The following is an 18,175-nucleotide window of genomic DNA, read 5'->3' as shown; positions in this document are numbered from 1 at the left end:
GTTTGGGACAGTTTGACTAGTTTGTCAACAAGCTGTGTGAAAAAGTTTGTCAAATCAAGGAGGCGGACAGAATTTTCAAGTACTACAAGTGTAATTAATCTCCCTGACATTTCCCCATAATGTCTGTGCTTTGGTCAATTTTTAACGGAATATGCTGTCCGTTAGAGCCGTTGGTGGAGTTTGTCACCATTCAGTTTGCAGACCCAGCCATTGGTGATTTACTATGTTTGCTGTGTGCGGGACAATGTGCGCATGTGGACGGAGCAAATACCCCCAGCCATTTTGAATAAAGTTCACCCATCCATCCACCCACCTTTACCACACCTGTTTCTGGCGGGCTCTTCAACGGACAAGCTCCACACTTTGTGCAACGTCTTCACGTGTTTTAGGTACGGTTAACTCCCCTTTTTGTTTAAGGACACAGGTTTACAACTTTTACATCAGACAGACTTTATGATAGATATGTTAGAAGTATACTTTTACAGCCTAAATTGTATGCCAGTTTTTGAAGCGGTTAATGTAGTGCAAACAGTCCATTCAGTTCCAGCCATTTTGAACTACCTTTAGCATTTCATTCACTACCTGGTTTCTCTTTTGTAGTTTAAGGTTGAGGATATCAAATGTGAAAATGAGAAGGCCACTTGGGTCAAGAATTTGCCAGTAACTTCACTTTTTACCTTACCACACCTACTAGAAGCAAGTAAAATGTAACCAATGATTGATGATCGTCATATAACTTTCTATACATGATATATGAGTATGCAACTACATTTATAGGATATTTCATTTCAGTACATATCAGGTTTTGGCATGTGGTATGCCGAGTCACCTGTTGTTCAATTCATACCACATTATTCTTGCACAACAACGGCACAGACATAACCGTCTTGGTTATATATTTACTAGCAGTGTAATTATTTGCCAAATGCCAGGTACCTTACGTCATGATTATAGCACAGAGCAGGGTCATAGGGTTTATCCATTGTACGTTTAAACCAACGCTATCTTCAGACACTTGGCATCCCTTTCTTTTGTATACCGTTAAATTGAAGTTCAAGGCAAACCAGCTTTTAAAGAATTATCCAGAACAAGGATATATTTGCATCGTAAGTGCTGTAGGGCCTTCATGCTGTATTTCAGCTCTGGTTTCTCAACTAAATGCCTATCCTTAAGTCTTCCGTGGAACCCAAATTTCCTGTTTCAAAAACTGAACTCTGCAGGAATCTGTTTTCATAATGTTGTTTAACCATCCAATACTGCTTGCTTTTGTTCTAATGCCTTATATTTTTCTACCACAGGATTAAACCAACCATGCTTCGTCTCCTGGTTCTGTCAGCTGTTCTCCTGCTGTCCTCGGCACAGTTACCGGGGAGTAGAGACTGTCCTGACAATGATTATGGGCCGCGTGCCTGTACATGCACCATCGTACCTCTGGCGGGCATCGATCACAGAATAATTGACTGCCAGGGAAAAGGCCTCGACGTCTTACCTACCGACGTCCCTGCCGACACGTTCTCGCTCGACCTCAGCAACAACGCCATCACCGAACTCACCGCCAACGCCTTCCAAAACCTGAACTCCCTGGAACAGCTTATCCTGACAGGAAACCAGATCTCCACCATACCGGACGGAGCCTTCAATGGCTTGGATGATGTCAAGGTCCTGAAGCTGAATGAAAACAGGTTGACAGCCCTGACCGATGGGATGTTCTCAAACATGGTGTCACTAGAGGAGCTGCACCTTGACGATAACCAGATCGCAACCGTCACAGGCTCGCCGTTCAGCGGCCTGGAACGCGTGAGGGATCTGAAGTTGAACGCCAACCGTATGGTGAACCTGCCGACAACGGTGTTCCAGGGCCTGGCCACACTTCAGAAGCTGTACCTGCACGACAACTTCGTCACCAGCATCCCGTCGCAGGCCATCCGCAGTCTGGACACCCTCATCGAACTCCACCTCAACAACAACGACATCATGAACGTCGGCAACGACAGCTTCGTGGGGCTGACCTCCGTCCTGAACATCTCACTGAGCGGGCAGCCCAACCTGGTGGAGGTGGAGGCGTACGCTCTGCGGGGGGTCAACAGGAACCTGGAGCGGCTGGAGATCAGGGACTGTCCCAAGCTCACCACCCTGCATGAGGAAACCTTCCGAGACTTTGTACAGTTACAGGTTAGTCAAGGATGTTGCAAGATATGACCTGTAGTCCTTTTAGTTTGTAAGTTCTGGGTTTAAGAATTGCATTAAGGTTGACTGGCAAAGAAGTTAATGATGTCTTAATTGTAAACGAGCCTGTTAATTCAGCCTCAGGGCTGCCATGAGGCCTGTATTTGTTTGCTGAATTCAAAGAATGGTCATTCTGCACACAGAATGGTCATTCTGTGCGCAGAAAAGTGGGGAAAACCCTAAAGCCTTAAACCTCAAATGTACATGATTGTGAACTTAATTGTCAGGTAATTCACTCTGCTACATGTTTATCAAAAGATACAATACTTGTATATAAATTGGAAACAACAGAGCAAAATCTAATTTTGTGATAAAGAAGCTTGGCAAACAAAAATCTAATCATTTACAGTTGAAAAAAAGAAAGAAAGAAAGTGCAGACTGCTGTTGGAATTATGAAAATCAGATGAACACAAACAGGAGCAACAGTCCTCTGCGATGACAATGTTGTCCTTTTCTTTTCCAGCGTCTGGACTTGTCCAACAACAACATCTCTCGTCTGCCCAAGGCTGCCCTGGAGAACCTGAACCGCCTGGCTCTGGTCACACTATCAGGTAAGGAACTAGTTTACCTGGATGTGTCACTGTTAAGGGGCCCTTTGGTGTAAAAATAGCTTTGGAGACATGCAATAGCTGTTGATTGTTTTGTTTGTTAACTCCAAACATTGTTTCAAAAATTCTTTCCATTGAGGATTTCAACAATGATTTGTAGGAACTTCTGTATCTCAATTGGCATGTTGTAAAAACTTCTCATGTGTTTTCCTTTATTTTGTGACACACAAATTGTTTAAAAGACTGCATGTTAGAATAGCCAGGAAGTCAGAAAATGATGCAGCCTCCCAACATTGATATTTGCTTTGTTCCAATTAGTTGGTAACTTGGAGACCCCAGTTCAATTCCCGGAGTAACGGCATCTAAGTTGGGGCTGCACTGTCTTTTGGAAGGGACGTAAAATGGGGTCCCATGTTGGAGGAGGTGCCTCAAGCATGCTAGGGACCCCTCCCTGTAAAAAGATACCTGCTACTGAAACAGCAAGGAAACTTGCTGCCCTATGTGCCAGCTAGATTTGCTTCATGGCGATTGTTTCTGTGATATAGGTGTTTACTAGTATTTGAACAGCTCTGACAGAGGCGTTGATTTTCCAGGTAACCCGTGGATCTGCGACTGTCGGCTGTCGTGGCTGCGCGACTGGATGGATGAACCTGTCATGAACCCTGACCTCCTGGACGTCAACAACGTGGTGTGCGCAGCGCCCCCAAAGCTGAGGGACCAGCAGTTGGAGACCGTCAACCGTTTCGACTTGGACGACGAGGACGTGTGCAACCTGCTGAACCCCGCCGGACAGATCGGCGCGGGACAGGTGCTGGTTGCATCGCTGTTCTCCCTGCTGTGTGCTCTTACTTTGTCCTTCACTGTGTGATGCTGCCATGCAAGGTGCCAGCTCTAAAGCCACACCAACTTCATTCTCTGTATTTGGTCTATTTCTATTTTTCTTCTTTGTTATCAGAAAATCAAGCAAGTTGAACTATGTACAACTACTAGTAGAGGTAGCAAATCATCACTGACAATGTTGTAAATGTTAATTTGAGTGTGTGCTAATGACAACTTGGTACTGATTATGCATTCTAGAATGAGAAACTCGAGAAAGCTAGCTGCTCAACATTCTAACTCAAGTTTCATATGCTTATAGAATGCTTCTGTTATATACAGAAGGTCTTAAACTTTCAGCTGTGTCAACTTAATTCAGATTGTTTTGTGGTATAGTCTGCCAAATTTAGTGTGTGCATAGGCACACTAAAACTATTGTGGTAGGAAATGTTGTGCTAGGAAACAAGAAGTGCATACTTTTCAGTTACTATGCTGTGTTTCATAGAGTTTTCAAGAGCTAAAGGTTTGAAATCTTAGATGTTACTACTAGTTGTAGTTGTTTTTTAAGGGCTTTGAAGAAACCAATGTTAGTGTTAGGTAGTTATGTGTTTTTTGTCTTATGCTATGTGGCACAATTTGCTATGTTACACAGTGTCCACTGAATGTGTATGTTCAGCCAGTAGTAAATCTGTCTACAAAACCTTTTAAATGACTCCATGGCTTTCTTCAACTCTTCTTTCTGTTTATTGTACATTGTACTTAATTTTTCCAGTTTTACATTTTCAGCTTCTGTTCCTTTCACCTAAAATATGTTCTACCACTCCCCACACTTTGAAATGGAGCATCCCAGAACCTAAAGCTAACTTGTTCAGCTTGTCAATCACAGAGTTCCGTTGCAGAACAGTGTTTTTCGAGTTTTCTTGATGGAAAATAAAAGCTCAGTGTGAACTTCGGTGGCATATTCTGATTGGTTGTCTGTGTTTTACAGTTAGTAACCTTTGACCTGCATGTGACAGCAAAGTAAAAACCGTTGGCATATGGTTGTTGAACTTTGTCAGTCCACAACTTATTAACCAGGTAGCCATGTACTAGACATTTGTTTAACACAAGACAGCCGTGTTGACATTAAGAGTTGTTTTTTTATCGTCTTATCGGTGATGTGTAGGTTAGGTACATAAACCTTCTCCCCACTAAAGGTAGCCTTCTTTCATACAATTTTGCACATGCTATTGCCTTCATGTACTTTTTCACCTGGCTGAAATTATATAGTACGAGAATATAAACAAAAACAAACTTGGAAATTATGTAAACAGTGAACTAATTGTGTAGTCTAAGAACTGCAACGACTGATTGACATATTAGGTTTAATGATTGATTAACCGACTCTGTACCCCCGTACAAAAGTATCCGTACCCCCGCCCAAAAGTGTTTGATCTAAATCTTACAAGGTATAACATATCGGCTTTTGAATCTAAATCTCGCTTTTTATCATTGACAAGTTTAGTATAGCTTTAATTTTGTAGTATATCCATCTTGCCTTTTGTCGCTATACAGTAAAATGATGCATTAATCTTTATCTTCGTCACTTTTACATGATGATCGCAGACGACATAGATAACTTTTAATTACCCACCATCACAAAGGTTGAACACTTTAACTGTTTTGAATGTAAAGACTTTATGACTGATCGAGATCAAGGAGGTTATATAACCTTGCTGAGACAAGCTCTAGCATTTGAGATTTTGTTGGTGTCTGTTGCATGACAATTGACATTGCTTATGAGCGACCCCTAGTGGTGATCTCGAAAATGCAACTGTAAAATACAACTCCATATAGCTCCACTTCGTAGAATCAGAATCAGTCCGATGTGTACCGTATACCATCGGTCGTGCGTGTGTGTCTGTCTGCCTGTCGCGCGCGTGTAACGTTATATGTGTGAAGATTAACTAGATTTTATGATGATGATGATGAACTCAATTTTATGAACACTATATGTCAAGACTGTGACGCCCAAAGACTACGTGGATTTTGAGTGTTCTACTTTTAGTTAGGCCATGATGATTTGATTATATGGATGACATCCGCGCTGAAAGTCAAGGAAGAAGGTGTGAAAGAAAAGAAAGAAGAATCTATTATTCGGTAGACCATACTCCGTGTGTTTTGTCATCAACCTTCCCGACTACTAGTACTTAGATTTCATATTGAAGGCATTTTGTTGGCAAACTTTTTTTATTCGCACGCTTACACCAGTTTTGGGGTTCCCAGAGGATGTCATTGATATAATCAAATCAACAAGGCCTTATTACAGTACTCTAACAGGGCGCTGATAGAATTATAAAACCGTATATTTTTGGCGCCAAATGGGAGTGCAGGTGTCGTCTGAAAATGTGTTCTGACAGGTTTCCAGTTTTAGACATTCCTCTGCTGCAGACGCCTGAGATCTCAATCGGCGGTTCGTACTGGTTCCAGCGGCTTAAAAAATCTCATGGCGTTCTCACAACAAAGGTAAGTTGAACTCATCACTCATGGGTGAACACATGGAACCATGGAAGGTAGATAAGGGTAATTTTTTCACAAACATGTGTGCTGGCTTTATTACCTGAACGACGTCGGATACAAAACTGTAACATCCGCATACGACCAAGTTGCCATACATGCTTTCTCCTGCTTACTAACACGATGAAAACTGAGTGAGCATACAACATGATCATTGATAGCTATTCTTTAATAAGCCCATTCACGGTTCCGACTACCCATGTGCAGTGTCAAAGGTAAAGTCCCATGAGCCGTAAACAAAACCCGTCGGGGCGTTGTTATGCAAGTCTAGACAATGTGGAGACGAGAACTGTTTACAAGTCATGGGTCTTCACCTTTGACACTGCACATGCGTAGTTGGAACCGTGAATGGGCTTATTAGATACAAGAGGAACTTGGTTTAGAAATTCATAGATCAATCGACGTCGACGTGGGGGGCAAGACCAACATTTTGGAAAAAAAATTCTACGTCAAGTCGATAGAAGGCGCTGCAGCACTGTAACATTACGTGTACAACGTGAATATGATCCCAACGTCATATCTCTGCGCATTTTATAAAACTTGAAGTAAAAATTCAAAACCGAGGATTTTTGATAAAAGTGAAATACGCTAGGACGGTTATCAAATACACGTTCCAATAGCTTATCTATACAAATGGCCACAATCCAGATATGAGCACGGTTATCATTTACTTGTACTGGGCTATTCTGGTGATCACATTTGAAAGGGACTAATTATAACCAAGAATCCAATTACGTCAGGACAGTTGATGAGGCCGAAGCCCAAAAGCCTTCTGACACACCGCAGATATTGTTTTTAAGACTAAGTCATTAGCACGGCTATATCAAGTAGTAGTATATGAAAATTTAACAAGATTTTGCAATCTCGAGCAATGAAAAGCCTCTTTGTAGTAAGTTAAAATACCACTTAAAAGTCCTCCTAGATGTATGTCATTAGGGGTGAACCACTAGTAAGAAGTGGAGTCTATTGAGAGGGAATTTAAATCAACTTGTGTGCATACAGTTTGAAACGGGAAAAATTAGATACACCTGCACAAATTCATGCTTTGAAAACTTTTCATTTTCCCTGTCGTACCTTGCCAAGCGTAGTAGATACACAATTTTCAGCTTCCATTTGCCCTCGCTGTAACCCTCCCGTGACCTTGTATGTGAACTTCGGATGATGACATTCCAGACGTTCCAAGATGTGACATGAGATACGGGGCTTACAAGAACAGTCCGTATCTTAACGGGATGGACATATTAGGTTTGTCCCATACGACAGTTGGCACTATATAAACTAGCGATGATTTTGGCACCCAGAGGCCGGGGTTGGGGGTTGAGGGACATATTTGTATTACACCTTGACTCCATCACTGCACTCCTTTCTATAGCGACCCTATTAATTCAAACTGCAAAAATAGTATCGTTTACCGTAAATACATATGAAGATCTTTCTGTGTCAAAATATGCGCGGCAGTTACGATTTTGCTACCGAAACTACATTTCCCCCTTTTTGTCGTGTCGCGTGCATATTTGACTACGGAGATCTAGAAAAGAGTTCACATTTCTACTGTCTCTACAAACCGCATTGTGTTTACACGTGTTACATACTGTCAGTCGTTTGTATATCGCTCCTCGGTGCTAATACTAATAGGGAATTAGTGCTCTCAATTTGGGCTACATACCACAAGGGGTCTTCAGTCGTCACGTCCTGCAAACCCAAGATTCTTCACGCTCTACGAAGACCAGTGACTGTGAAACAGCTCACGATGGAGTTGTTAACATACTGCGGTCAAGTTGTTGATTTTGGAGTCACTGAGCATAACGCACCTTCACGTAACGTTAGTGACCGTCATCGTCAAGGCTAATAATAATAATAATTCTTTGGTTTCTAAAATAATCATAACCCCAGCTGTACTTCCTATGGGAGCAATTGCGTGATTGACTTCCCAATTTTATGAACGCTATTGCACCTTCACTATAAAGAAGTAACGTTTTGACCCACGAGAAGAATTACATCAATATTTTAGAAGTGTTGTTTGGATAATACTCAAGGGACAGATCAGAAATGACCATGTATGGGTGTATAAAGGTTGGTTCAATAGTTGCTAAACCTTTCTTTCGGAAAACGTCTTTTTCCTTAATTTGATTGCAACTGTTCATCCTTTCTTGTCATTTCTTCAAATTCGAATCTTCTTTTTTCTATCTTAGTACCTCTGTCTTAATTGGGAAATGTGATTTCTCCAATCGATTATGATTATTTTCAAAGTTTCCTTGTGGAAATATAAACTCCTGACTTTTCCACTGCGGTTGCCACATGCACGGTGAAGTATCTGAAACATTTCTGTCCGACATATCAGTAGTGCCATGTCCCTTGACATTAATAAAGGCTAATAGAGTACCGGCAAGGTCATCTGTGACATCGGCCTTGTGCGGCTTTAAGCCAATATAAGCCCTAGCTTCGGTCACAAACAGCTGTGACCATCCTAATCTAACGTACATCACACTAGTCACTCTGACTCTAACTCTGCCACAACAATCTTTGGTCACATAAAGCACAAATATAGAGTTTAATCTTGGAGGGAGGCACAGTGGGCATGGCACGTGTGGGGGGAGGGGGGCGGGTTCCAGTGCTTCATCAAAGTTCAGGATACACAGGATAACTCTCTCGCCACCAGCTGATATTTTCTCATGAAAACAGTTCCTGGCGTAATTGGTTATGGAGGCGTCGAAGGATAAGGAAACGATTATCTCGAACGCAGACTCATGTAGGCACCATGCATCGATAAGTTATTAGCAATTGAGTGGAGATAGCAACAAAACAAAAACTTATTACAAACTACTGTCCAGCTTAAACAACCAGTCTGATTTTCCCGGCCTTCATGGCTGTGTGTAGAGCAGCTAGTGTCCTACTGGGTTACCAGGGAGACTTTAGCTGCGTCAGTTTGGTGGTTCAAGGCTAGGGTCTAGCCGAATCAGATGGCATATCAACTACTTATCCCGTATTATCACTATGAAGGAAGGGACTATACACTGTAGTTCACCGGTTAGAAATTCTCTTGATTAACCACCTCTTCTCAGATATGTTGAATGGAAAAATACTCCAGCACGAGCCTAGCAAACACTACCTGCAGCCGTTTCCTAATGCACCTGTTTCGGAGACAGGAAACAGTGCAGAACTTTTCCATGAAGTTTTGTAGATGACCCATGACCCACATAACCACCCCCTCTGATTCAAAACGGATTCTTTATCGCATACTGCAACGGTTATTATTTTTCAAGACGTTTCATGTAGTCCTAAGCGCCCTAGCCATCTATCAAAAACATTTCTTTGTATAGTCAAACGCGACGTCACAGTAAAATATGGTAATGCTTTTCCTCGAATCCATGCTTTCCGCTTCACGCCCTTCCAAATTTAAAGGTGTCAGATAAAAGTGGATCAGTGTCCTTTCAGGTTATTAGCTCTTGCGTTAAAGAGTTAGGGACTGTTCAGAAACATAGATGCAGTGGTGCGAGGAAGATATCGATCTTCAGACTCCCTCTGTCCTACATATACTTTTCAGTTACATACCAAATAAGGCTTAGGCAAGCTATGGTTACATTTGCAAGTTTTTGATGGAAGATAGCTGTTGTGGTCGTGAAGAAGTGACATAAGTTTAGGCCCTCTAGCAGCTCTCTTTGGACATGCAGGGGCGTTTCAGTTGCATACTTTGAAACAGGATAAATCAAGGGTTCAATGAATTTTCATGACTTTTGACCTGTAGGTACATTTTTGTAACTGTAGAAAAACAACGTAATGGTGTGTAAATTATGCAAATTAGGACTTAAATTTTCTTTAAAAGTTGTATTTCAATTGTGCTAGATGACATACTCCATATTAAGTACAAATGTAACTTGGTTGGAAATGACATCAGTAGATAGGAAAAATACAAATCAGGAAGTAATTTGCATAATTAATTAGACAACTAACTATATAATACCTTCGTGATTATTGATGGCGTATCCTTCATGAATTCAAATAAATCATGCTGGTAAGATGTTCTTTGCATTGTAATGGGACAACATTGCTTGGCGAAGGTATGAGGTCGAGGACCTTTAATTGTTATTACGGCAGTTTGTCCATTTTCCATTATAGCTCACGCAACAAACCAACAGTTACTGAACCGTCCCTTCATAGATTTGTCAACTGGGATGAAGCAAGCTTTGGTCGTCATATATTGTACCCACCAGCTGAACTGCCGGGGGCAAATAGCTGAAGGCCCGTGTCAGCTAGTGGACGGTTTGGTTCTCACGGTGTTTACTCGTGGTCTGGTGCTTTTTGGAGCAGAACGTTGGGTAGGAAAGCGGGCTAAAGTAGGCTGTAAAGTAGTCCAGTAAACGTGCACATCTGTATGGCACAGTTGTGTCAGCATTGAGGAACAGGTATGGCCGGGAGGGACACAGGGCACGACCCTGCAGTTATTGAAGAACAGTCCGCCGGTTCAGAGCGCACGGCTGCCGGTAAACATCACCACCACCACCGCCGACTGTCCTTCTCTGGTATCCGCACTAGTCTTCGCAGGTCCTCCGCTGCCAGGGGAAGCTCACACGGCGCAGACTCCGACAAAATGAGTGAAGAAGAGATTCAAGAATGGAGAGATGCCTTCGACGTGTTTGACAGAGACAGGGACGGTGCCATCAGCGCTAAGGAGTTGGGCTCTGCTATGAGGTCACTTGGGATGGACCCTACCGAGTTTGAAATCCAGGTGAGTTTAGGCAGCATATGTCAAGATTCACCCCTAGGCCCTCCATGTAGACTTCTCTGTCCATTGTCTGCTCGAGCAATATCACGTTTTCAGGTTCGTGCTTGCTGCTACATGTTATTGTCACTGTTAGCATGGTTAAGAGAATTTTGACACTGCAGCCTTATTTATTTTGGCAACATACCTATGAATGTGACGGGACACGTAAGCCATCCGGTGACGATCTAACAAAGTACAGGAATCAAGCCTGGCAAGAAAACACGAACGTGTGCCGGCATGTAACGCAAAGATCTTTTGTTTCGTATATTGACTTTGAAGCTAGACTGGATAAGGGGAAATGGAACGAAACACCCCGGCACAGACAACATCTTTCTTTCACAGGAAATCGTGACAGGTGTAATCTCATTGTACTTTAAAGCAGATAGGGGAGGGCTTGTCACAGTACATATATCTTTTGTGGGAAATGTTAAATGTACTTAAGCGTGAAATCTATGATTAAAACGATGTGCAATCACCTTTCGCGAAAGATAATTGCTGACAGACCTTGCCATTATAAGAAGTTGTACGACCGGATTTACACCTCAACAAGCAGGTGTTCGGGGCAGAGAAAGTTGAGGGGGGGGGGGCACGTATACAGAAACAGAGTTCTAAAGTATCCGAAGGCAGGGAAATGAAAAGAATATGTTAGACTAATTTTCTGGAATAGGCAAAATTTTGTCTGTTACATTGAATTTTACTTATCGATGTAAACTACAGCGCTGTTTGTTGTAGCAAAAATCTGATAATACGGAGTAATAGTCAGTCAGTCAGTACTTCATCAAAATTTTATTATAACAGCTGTTCAGAAAATTGGCTCTATTTTCCGTAAGTGACTGCCAGGGATAGAAATAATCTGTCTTACTCATACTAGTAATGTAGACATCAATTGTATTATCTCTCTCTCTTTGTGGCATTAGTCATGGGGTATTTAAGGTCTATACAACAAATCTACCCGCTTGAATGATCAATAGTCGACCTACGGCTCATTACATTCAGGATCGTTACAAAAGCCCAGAAAGCCTACTTGGAAAAATGCCACCTGGTGTTATTACTAAAAAGAAGACGGGTAAGTTATGGCTTGTAACAACGCAGACTTACTTGTCAAGTGTCAGTTTGAACGTTTTTACGTTGACGAGTAGATAGGTAATTTGTACATGGTACATGGGGCTAAGTAACACACTGACCCACCTATGAACTCTACGGAGTGTTTGGCATGTAGTGTTAGTACTATCACGTGTATCGTCGCGGCCAATCACTAACGTTTGTATGAGACGGAGGCGGATTTTAGCGATGACGATTAACCGTTTGTTGACCGTCTACTGTAGGGTGACAATCAAGGGTAAACACTGGAATGTAGGGAAAATGTACAAGTCGTACAGCTGTTGCCCGCGATTAATCCTGCGACATCTTTTGAGGAAAGAAAATTAGAAATAGCAATATATTTTGTAGATCGTAGCTTGAGCAGACCCGAAATATCTAGAGGAACATATTACGATTTGCTGGCGGCGTCGCTGCGTCCTAAACTGGATTCGTGTTACCCTTGACTTTATAATGGGAATATCATTCAAAACGTACAAAAATTACTAAAACGACAACAAAACACACAAAGCTTAAAAGATTCGTTTTTGTCGATGAAATTCTTTGAGTACTTTGCCAACTCGATCGGCCGCAGCGATGCCGGGGATGTAAGATGTAAAACTTGAATCTTGCGTATCATTCAATGACATCAATTCTTTATCATCAGGAGCTGCTGAACGAAGTGGATACAGACGGGACGGGAACGATCTATTTCTCCGAGTTCCTTGCCCTGGTCACGAGACCCATGGACGCCGACCAGGAGCTTGAGAACGAGCTGCGCGAGGCATTTCGGGTATTTGACAAGGAGGGCAACGGCTTCATTAGGTAAGACAGTTGGGAATAAGCGTCTTTTTTCATGTCCTAATACATTGAAATTTTTCAGTAAATATTTAACTTAAGAAACTAGAAACAAGAAAACTTTTGTTAAAGTCCTTTATCATTTTGAATGCAAAGAAATGCGACAATTTTAAGATAGGACAATTTTTCTCCTCAGCGTTCCAGACCTTCGTCACGTGATGATGAACATCGCAGACAAGATGGCGGAGGAGGAGGTTGATGAGATGATGGAGGAGGCTGATGTGGAGGGGGACGGACAGGTCTGCTATGAAGAGTTCATTCGGATTATGATTAACAAGTGACGACAAACATGTCCGACCTGCTGGCTTGATTTGTATATAGAGAATCGAAGGAACATTGAAAGGAGCTGTTACTCGCGATGGAGACGCCAGGTAGCGCTGTGAAGTTATGAAAATTCATACGACCTTTGAACGAGGGAACAACGCGTGTACCATACCATATGTGACATTCAGAATATAACAAATAGATGGGATCTTGCAATCTTAATGGACTTGTCTTATAAAAGGAATTCTAGATAGGCGTTATAAGTTTAACCACCAAAGTGATGAGAAAGTTGATGTTATCATTGTATTTTTCTGTACTGGCGACTCGAGTGGTAATTGCACCTAGCTCTCGTCATATAACAACTATATCTATTGAATCTGATGGGTCGTCAATAGGATTCTGAGCTCAGAGGCAAGGATTCAATTTTGTATATATTCATCATCAATAGTGCATTTTTCATAGCACGGCCAAAGGATTGGCACGTCGAAGATGACTATGAACTGGAAGAGAAAATGTACATGTACCTGAAAGAAATAAACCAATCGCAAGGTTGTTGCTTCAGTGATTTTATTGGTTAAGCAGGTATGTGAAGTTGTAGCTGGAAACTTGCACGCTCCAATTATCCTTATGTAGTTTACTGACGGAAGTTGGAGATATTTCCAGACTTTTCAGCGGTAAAAGAACATGATGACGGACTCCGTGACCAGCTGGTTGGAGCTCCAGCCCACACCAGTACCATAGCCGTTGTAGTCCTTGGAGACGTAGTCACCGCACTGCTTAGGCGCACCTTCCGCCCAGTATCCACCTCCACCGATACACACGTGCTCGGAGTTGTAACCGACGAAGTTGACGCCCGGACAAACAGCATGGCAGGCACTCTCGTAGTTGAAGACCCGAAACTGCACGAATCCAGGGATGGCTTCACTCCGTGAAACAACGTTGGGAGGCAACAGTGACTGCACCAGATGATCACTGCCCTGTTCGTACACAATGGGGATGGCCGGACCGTTGTCGTGGGTGTACGTGCCCAAATTGTAGCCAATTGGGAAGTGATCTTTGAACAGCGAGTACAGGTTTCCTCCGTAGCCATCCAGGAAACCGTTGGAGGTGCGGTACCGTAGGTAGGCGGCGGTCTTGTACTCTTCCGGCGGCACGTTGTTCGGCACGTGCCACAGCATGACGTTGGAGGCGCTGATGCTGAAGTAGCCTGGGTTCTTGTAGTCGTCGGTGGTGGCCGACCCCATTGAGCCGAAGGTGTGCACGTTGGCCCAGTTGCCATCTCCGCCGGGGTAGTTGATGTTGTTCCCGCGGGTGCTGGACCAGCGATCCCCGGCCGTACACTTGCCGTACATGTCGTCCTCGTGCACGCTGGAGACCAGCGTCCAGCCGCCTCCGGCCGTGGTCATGTCGCAGTAGGTCTGGTAGATGGTTCCGTCCTTCCCGATAAGGAAGTAGGCACCGTCCTGGCTGGAGGGGTTGTTCTGTTTGATGAGAAGGCAGGAGGAGGCGGGGTTGAGCTCGGTACCGAGACCGTGGTCCAGGCTAGCCAATGTTTCAGTAGCCGTGACCATAGTTTCTACATGTGACAGACGATTGTTCAGGGCGTTGACAACGCTAGTGAGGTTCAAGTCGTTGGTCTGACGATTGTTCTTCTCTCTTTCGAGCTCCAACTCCAGCTCCGCACGCCTGGCTCTCTCCCGCTCCAGTTCCAACTCAAGCTCCAATAGTTTTCTCGTATGGTTCATTTGTTCTTCCAAAAACGCATTGATTTCTGTCTGTAGAGAACGGGAGACAAATGTATGCTTACCGTTTCATGTAAAGCTACATTCAAGGATGTTATTGATTATGTTCCCGTGGTTGTATACTCCGTTTTGAAAGTCAAAAGTTCCCATATAACTGTGTGCATATAGATTAGAACGACACAACATTTGGGTTCATCTGGATTATCTTTGAATGTACACTAAATGGCTGCGCTAAAGTTGTCTCAATTAATGACGCCTTCTACTGTATCGTCTCCTTTGTCTTTTATGTAAATATATGTTAACTAGCAACGTATGTACAGTCAAACCTGCCCAAGGCGACCACCCGGCGGACCGAGCAAAAACGGTCGCGATGGACAGGTGGTCGCCATGAAGAGGATTCCACTCACATGTTTCCAGGTCGAGGTTTTCAAATACAGTACGTAAATGATGGAAAATTATGTGAATTTAGACAGCATGACCCTCACCATCTTCAATTCTCATTGACAGAAAGATCCTACAAAAATTACATTTTCCGTTATCGCTGTAATATTGTATACCACTACATCGTGTACAAATTTTCGTCATAATTTTGACTACAAAACGATGGTTGCCTCGATGATCTCGCAGCGCCCTCCCGCATTCACACGTTACATTGAATAGTACACACACACACGCACATCATCGAAGTTTTAAGGCCTAAGACAGATCCCTAGAGAACGCCTGCTGGTCCCAGCCTTTTTTGGGTCGCCGACCGCTGGATGAAAGGGTCAAAAAGTTTTCGATCTGACAACTAAAAGATGAAAACGGAACGCGTTAACGGTGTGATTTCGCCGCGCCGCGAAGCTCTGTGCTACCGCATCGAAGGGTAAGTCAGTGCAGCAGAACGCACAGCGTCCAATAAAGGTTTGTGAGATTCATGGAAATAAAAAGAAAATAAGAATTTTGATTTTCACCAATAACTAGAGTATTCGTAAATGTTCATACACAAAATCATCGTGTTTTAGAAAGGTCAGCGGTACGCCAAATCCGGGCCGCCCGAAATCCAAGATGGCGTCGGGACCAAGGAACAACATTTCTCGCCTGATGTTTTGCCCGCCGCGAAGTCATTTTTGGCGGAATTTAGCAAGACACAGACACATTTTTGTTGAAAATACAAGAAATAGATAGTAATTTCTGTGAAATCTGACTTTTTGACGCCATGCACTACGTATTCGTTTTGAAAATTGAGTTTAAACGGAACTGAGTTCACGTTAAACTATAAGATTACGATAGGCACAACAACATCACAAACATTTGTCTTTACAATGTTTATAGGGGGAACGTTTTATTAAAACACTTCATGGAGGAATCGATGGTATAACATTGCTACTCCATATATTTTTGATCTTATTTTTGTCCTTTAAAGTCTTGAAAACATTTCCGTGAAATCCGACAGCAAAATGATCTGATGTCACCACACACTTGAAAATTAGGCGACCGCCATGGACAGGGATTGTGCTCTGTGCGGTCCCAATTCTTGGCGGTCGCGGTCGCGTTGGACGGGTGGTCGCCTTGGGCAGGCAGCTTAATGCTTGTGCCTATGGGGAAAATTTTCGGGACCGAGAAAAAGCGGTCGCCATGGCCAGGTGGTCGCGTTGAAAAGGTGGTCGCCTAGGCAGGTTTGACTGTATCAACATTGATTTCAATTCAATTCAATTTAATTCAAAGATGATAAGATTCTATATGCATTCTCCAAATTAATTGTTCTTTACCTGCTGTCCCTCGACGGTGTCCTGTAGATCTTCCAGGTCAGTTAGCAGGTATCCAGTTTCGGAGCAGGAGTGGGTGGGGGGCGCGTCATGAGGAACCACGAACGTGTACTGGCACGTATCCTCATTTACAGCACGCATAGAGACATCGTTTGGAAGGCCGAATCCAATGGATATAACGGACAATAAGACTATGATGGCCTTCATAGTTCTTCGGAAAATGAGAGGACACAATTTGTTGAAGGAGGGATGAAATGTCTCGACCCGTTGTCTTACAATTGTACGTCTGAAGAAATACGTAACTTGTAGCCATGGTTACTGATGGAAAGATAAAGAGGTTGTAACCTACCTGGTTTCCTATTGGTCAAATGCTGGCCGTCACCATGGTTGGGTAAGTGGTAAGTGGAGTGAAGGGAAAATGTACAAGTTGTACAGCTGTTGCCTACGATAAATATTGTGCCAATACGTTAACCTTTTTCAGTAAATATTTATCCTTAGAAACTAGAATCAAAGGAAAGTCCTTTACTAAAGACAATTCTTTATCAATATCTGAAACGGTCAACATCCATAAGTCTAATGAAAAGTAATTAACGTGCCATACACATTACATATTGTAAGTTCCTGTTTTTGCAATGTAACGTTAACGTTACATTGTATGTAACATTGGACCATTCTGAAAACGCCACGGTCTCGCAAGGCTACCTGCGGTCACTGAGTGGTTCGAAATGCGTGTTCGACAGAAATTGTCACAGGCCTTTTTCAAGGCATATAACTCCTAAAGTAGCCAACCCCGAGATGTTACACACCTCAATTGGGTTGAGCATCATTTTGAATGCAAAGAAACGCGAGAGTTTTGAAATATGACGTTTTTCTCCTCAACGTTCCAGACCTTCGTCACGTGATGATGAACATCGCAGACAAGATGGCGGAGGAGGAGGTTGATGAGATGATGGAGGAGGCTGATGTGGAGGGGGACGGACAGGTCTGCTATAAGGGGTTCATTCGGATCATGATTAACAAGTGACGACAAACATGTCCGACCTGCTGGCTTGATCTGTATATAGAGAATCGAAGGAACATTGAAAGGAGCTGTTACTCGCGATGGAGACGCCAGGAGGCGCTGTGAAGTTATGAAAATTCATACGACCTTTGAACGAGGGAACAACGCGTGTGCCATAGCATATGTAACATTTAGAGTATAACAAATAGGTACTAGATGGGGTCCTGCATCGTAAATGTACATGTCTTATGAAAGGAATTCTAGTTGGGCGCTATTAATTTAACCACCAAACTGAAGAGAAAGTTTATATTATGACGGTATTTTTCTGTACTGACGACTGAGCGGTAATTACACCTAGCTCTCGTCATATGGCACTAAATCTGTTTAATCTGATAGGTCGTCAATTGGATTCTAAGCTCAGAGGCAAGGATTCAATTTTGTATATATTCATCATCAACAGTGCATGTTTCATAGCACGGCCAAAAGATTGGCAGTCTCAGATGACTATGAACTGAAAGAGGAAATTTACATGTACCTGAAAGAAATATACAAAGTCGCAAGGTTGTTGTTTTGGTTTT

General features: G+C 42.9%; 3 protein-coding genes across 5 annotated transcripts; 2 read left to right on the top strand and 1 right to left on the bottom strand.

Annotated features, from left to right (window-relative positions):
• The first annotated feature begins 122 nt into the window (after nucleotides 1–122).
• Nucleotides 123–4,542, top strand: LOC136444087 (chondroadherin-like). Of its 2 annotated transcripts, none has more exons than XM_066441573.1 (4): nucleotides 123–389; nucleotides 1,299–2,172; nucleotides 2,690–2,777; nucleotides 3,368–4,542. In XM_066441573.1, the coding sequence occupies exons 1-4, from the start codon at nucleotides 253–255 to the stop codon at nucleotides 3,640–3,642; spliced, it is 1,374 nt and encodes a 457-aa protein (XP_066297670.1). In that variant the 5' UTR covers nucleotides 123–252; the 3' UTR covers nucleotides 3,643–4,542. The 2 variants fall into 2 exon arrangements, with proteins under 2 accessions (XP_066297670.1, XP_066297671.1); XM_066441574.1 differs by lacking the exon at nucleotides 123–389 and adding an exon at nucleotides 981–1,106.
• A 1,442-nt stretch (nucleotides 4,543–5,984) lies between these two features.
• LOC136444110 (calmodulin-like) lies at nucleotides 5,985–13,665 on the top strand. Of its 2 annotated transcripts, XM_066441613.1 has the most exons (4): nucleotides 5,985–6,095; nucleotides 10,680–10,872; nucleotides 12,653–12,810; nucleotides 12,980–13,665. In XM_066441613.1, exons 1-4 carry the CDS (start codon nucleotides 6,076–6,078, stop codon nucleotides 13,122–13,124), a joined length of 516 nt encoding a protein of 171 aa, XP_066297710.1. In that variant the 5' UTR covers nucleotides 5,985–6,075; the 3' UTR covers nucleotides 13,125–13,665. The 2 variants fall into 2 exon arrangements, with proteins under 2 accessions (XP_066297710.1, XP_066297709.1); XM_066441612.1 differs by lacking the exon at nucleotides 5,985–6,095 and having other exon boundaries at nucleotides 10,265–10,872.
• On the bottom strand, nucleotides 13,658–16,902 carry LOC136444089 (intelectin-1a-like). Its single transcript, XM_066441576.1, has 2 exons — nucleotides 16,601–16,902; nucleotides 13,658–14,882 (listed from the first exon to the last, which is right to left on the bottom strand). The coding sequence occupies exons 1-2, from the start codon at nucleotides 16,802–16,804 to the stop codon at nucleotides 13,776–13,778; spliced, it is 1,311 nt and encodes a 436-aa protein (XP_066297673.1). The 5' UTR covers nucleotides 16,805–16,902; the 3' UTR covers nucleotides 13,658–13,775.
• Nucleotides 16,903–18,175: the final 1,273 nt, after the last annotated feature.

Source organism: Branchiostoma lanceolatum, chromosome 10 (assembly GCF_035083965.1).
Source record: "Branchiostoma lanceolatum isolate klBraLanc5 chromosome 10, klBraLanc5.hap2, whole genome shotgun sequence".
In the NCBI taxonomy this organism is placed as follows: Eukaryota; Metazoa; Chordata; class Leptocardii; order Amphioxiformes; family Branchiostomatidae; genus Branchiostoma; species Branchiostoma lanceolatum.
This window is presented reverse-complemented; position numbering and strand designations above follow the sequence as displayed.

Excerpts from the sequence above, each read along its gene's own strand:
- LOC136444087 (XM_066441573.1), top strand. The coding sequence starts at position 253 with ATGTGGACGGAGCAAATACCCCCAGCCATTTTGAATAAAGTTCACCCA. Across the intron at positions 2,173-2,689 it reads GAGACTTTGTACAGTTACAG|CGTCTGGACTTGTCCAACAA; the intron begins GTTAGTCAAGGA and ends TTTCTTTTCCAG. Across the intron at positions 2,778-3,367 it reads GGCTCTGGTCACACTATCAG|GTAACCCGTGGATCTGCGAC; the intron begins GTAAGGAACTAG and ends TTGATTTTCCAG.
- LOC136444110 (XM_066441612.1), top strand. The coding sequence starts at position 10,552 with ATGGCCGGGAGGGACACAGGGCACGACCCTGCAGTTATTGAAGAACAG. Across the intron at positions 10,873-12,652 it reads CTACCGAGTTTGAAATCCAG|GAGCTGCTGAACGAAGTGGA; the intron begins GTGAGTTTAGGC and ends CTTTATCATCAG. Across the intron at positions 12,811-12,979 it reads GAGGGCAACGGCTTCATTAG|CGTTCCAGACCTTCGTCACG; the intron begins GTAAGACAGTTG and ends TTTTCTCCTCAG.
- LOC136444089 (XM_066441576.1), bottom strand. The coding sequence starts at position 16,804 with ATGAAGGCCATCATAGTCTTATTGTCCGTTATATCCATTGGATTCGGC. Across the intron at positions 14,883-16,600 it reads ACACCGTCGAGGGACAGCAG|ACAGAAATCAATGCGTTTTT; the intron begins GTAAAGAACAAT and ends CGTTCTCTACAG.